The sequence below is a fragment of the Sprattus sprattus genome (genome assembly GCF_963457725.1).
Source record: "Sprattus sprattus genome assembly, chromosome: 19".
NCBI classification, from domain to species: Eukaryota; Metazoa; Chordata; class Actinopteri; order Clupeiformes; family Clupeidae; genus Sprattus; species Sprattus sprattus.
In genome coordinates this window covers 28,460,005-28,462,504 of record NC_137917.1, presented here as the reverse complement: position 1 = coordinate 28,462,504, position 2,500 = coordinate 28,460,005, and the positions used below count along the sequence as shown (strand labels likewise).

At 51.0% G+C, this 2,500-nt stretch overlaps 1 protein-coding gene across 1 annotated transcript in view; it reads left to right on the top strand.

Annotated features, from left to right (window-relative positions):
- Positions 1-2,500, top strand: part of erfl3 (Ets2 repressor factor like 3) — a gene marked incomplete at its 3' end in the record, with an annotated part of 14,963 nt that overhangs the window by 11,927 nt on the left and 536 nt on the right. The window contains 1 exon segment of the mRNA XM_080858159.1: positions 907-1,513. Within this exon segment, the coding sequence (XP_080714285.1) occupies positions 907-1,513 (607 nt within the window).

Below are 2,500 nucleotides of genomic sequence, written 5' to 3'. Positions count from 1 at the left end.
GCGGAATGATATGAAAGATGTGAATTAGAAGCACAAAACCCGTTGCCAATGACAGCGGTCATTACTTTTTTGCAGCAGTGAAAATAAAGAAATTACAGACATGCGAACATTGGGGTGGACTATTCAAATCCAGGAAAAAAGAATGTAACATTCTGAAGTGTCGTATAATACGATACACAGTACAATGTTTAAGCACATGACCTGCAAGGACTGTCATGCCTACTTATTGAGTAATCCTCGACTGTTGGGAAAGAAATATGGACTGAGAAGTGTCTAGTGTAGCCATTTATTTGCAGATTCTGTTTCATTTCAAGAAAATGTTTTTCTCATCATTATTGCGTGAACATATGGACACACATTAAAAAGAAAGTGTCACTTGAGTTATCTTCTGAAAATTACATTAAAGAACCACTGAAAGCCACAAGGATTTTTCCTTTTCTTTTTTTATGCGCTTTGCTTTAATTTTACTATACCAGCACAACGGAGGAATTGCTAATCAATTTGCTAATTGCTAATCGCTAATGAGATCAAGAAATATGGACACATTTAGCCACCGCTGAGGTGTCTTCTTTTTCACAAACTCAAATCTGGTCACCCTATGTATAATATACCGTGATATATACCGTAACAGTGATATAAAATTACAAATACCGTGATAGAAGATTTTGGCCATATCACCCACCCCTTATGGTGTACATATATAAATAAATACACTCACACACACGCACACATACAGACGTACAAATAAACACAAACACACACACACACACAGACATCACACCTCATACAAATACCCTACACACACACAAATAAGTTTGTACACGTAGACGCTTTGCCCTGTGTGACCCCTGTGTGACCTTTGCCCTGTGTGACCCCTGTGTGACCCCTATGTGACCCCTGTGCCAGGTGGAGCCCATCTCTGACATCGAGTCTGAGGAGGAGGTTCAGGTGACGGACGGGAGCGATGATGAGGAGGCAGACGACGAAGACTTCAAGCCTTTCTCCTCCTCGTCCCGTCACCATCTCCTTCATCACCACCTTCTCCATCATCATCATCATCAGCATCAGCATCAGCACCACGCACACCTCCAGCACCCTCACCTCGTGCGCCAGCCCCATCGTTATGCCAACGGCGGCGCCCACCACCATCACCACCACCACCCCTCCGCCCTGGAGGACGAACTGGACGAGGAGGACGTCTTCAAAGCCCCCGCCCCGCCACCCCCTCCCCTCACCCCCTCGCTCCGCAGTCCTGCGCCCCCCCCCCACCTGAAGAGCGAGCCCCTGGACCCCCCCGCCGCCGTCCAGACCCCCCCCCCCACCTCAGGGCCAGTGCATCCCACTCAAGCTGCGCTTCAAACGGCGCTGGAACGAGGACCAACGCATGGAGACCAGCTGCTCCTCCGCCGAACAGGACGACAAGAAGGTGCGAGGAGAGAGGGAGCGAGAGGAGGAGGAGAGGGAGAGAGAAGGAAGGAGGGAGGAGGAGAGGGAGAGGGAGAGAGGAGGAGGAGCGAGAGAGGGAGAGAAAGGAGGAGGAGAGAGAGCGAGAGAGGGATTGGGAGAGGGAGAGAGAAGGAAGGAGGGAGGAGGAGAGGGAGAGAAAGGAGGAGAGAGAGCGAGAGAGGGATTGGGAGAGGGAGAGAAGGGAGGAGAGAGAGCGAGAGAGGGAGAGAGAAGGAAGGAGGGATGGAGAGTGGGAGCGAGAGAGGGAGAGGGACAGAAGGGAGGAGAGAGAGCAAGAGAGGGAGAGAGAAGGAAGGAGGGATGGAGAGTGGGAGCGAGAGAGGGAGAGAGAAGGAAGATGGGATGGAGAGAGGGAGAGAAAGGAGGAAGACGACCTCACACCTCCTCCTCCCCCTAGCCAAGGTAGAGTGAGTGCCGACCTCCATCGAGCCACAGCCCAACTCTCTCTAGAGAGCAGAGACTACTGAACACACACACACACACACACACACACACAGCCAAGCTCTCCCTGGAGAACAGAGACTACTGAACCCACACACACACACACACACACACACACACACACACAGCCAAGCTCTACCTGGAGAGCAGAGACTACTGAACACACACACACACACACACACACACACACACACACACTCTGGAGAACAAGGACTTCTACAACTACTGAAGATACACACACAGACACACATGCACGCATTGTCATGTGCAACTCTAGCTGTGGAGAACAAGGACTTCTGATCTCTCTCACACACACACTAACTGAAACACACACTAACTGACACACACACTTGCACACACACACATGCACACACTGACACCAGAGGACTCTCTGGGCGATCTGCTGTCCTGTTCCCAGTTGCAGCTCACACACTCCTGCTCGTATGGCTCCAGCACGTGTGTGTGTGTGTGTGTGTGTGTGTGCGTGTGTGCGTGCGTGCGTGTGTGTGTGTGTGTGTGTAAGGACTCTAAGGCCATATGCAGTGACTAGAAGCATCAGAGATTCTGGAGATGACTCCGCCCCTCAGGAGGT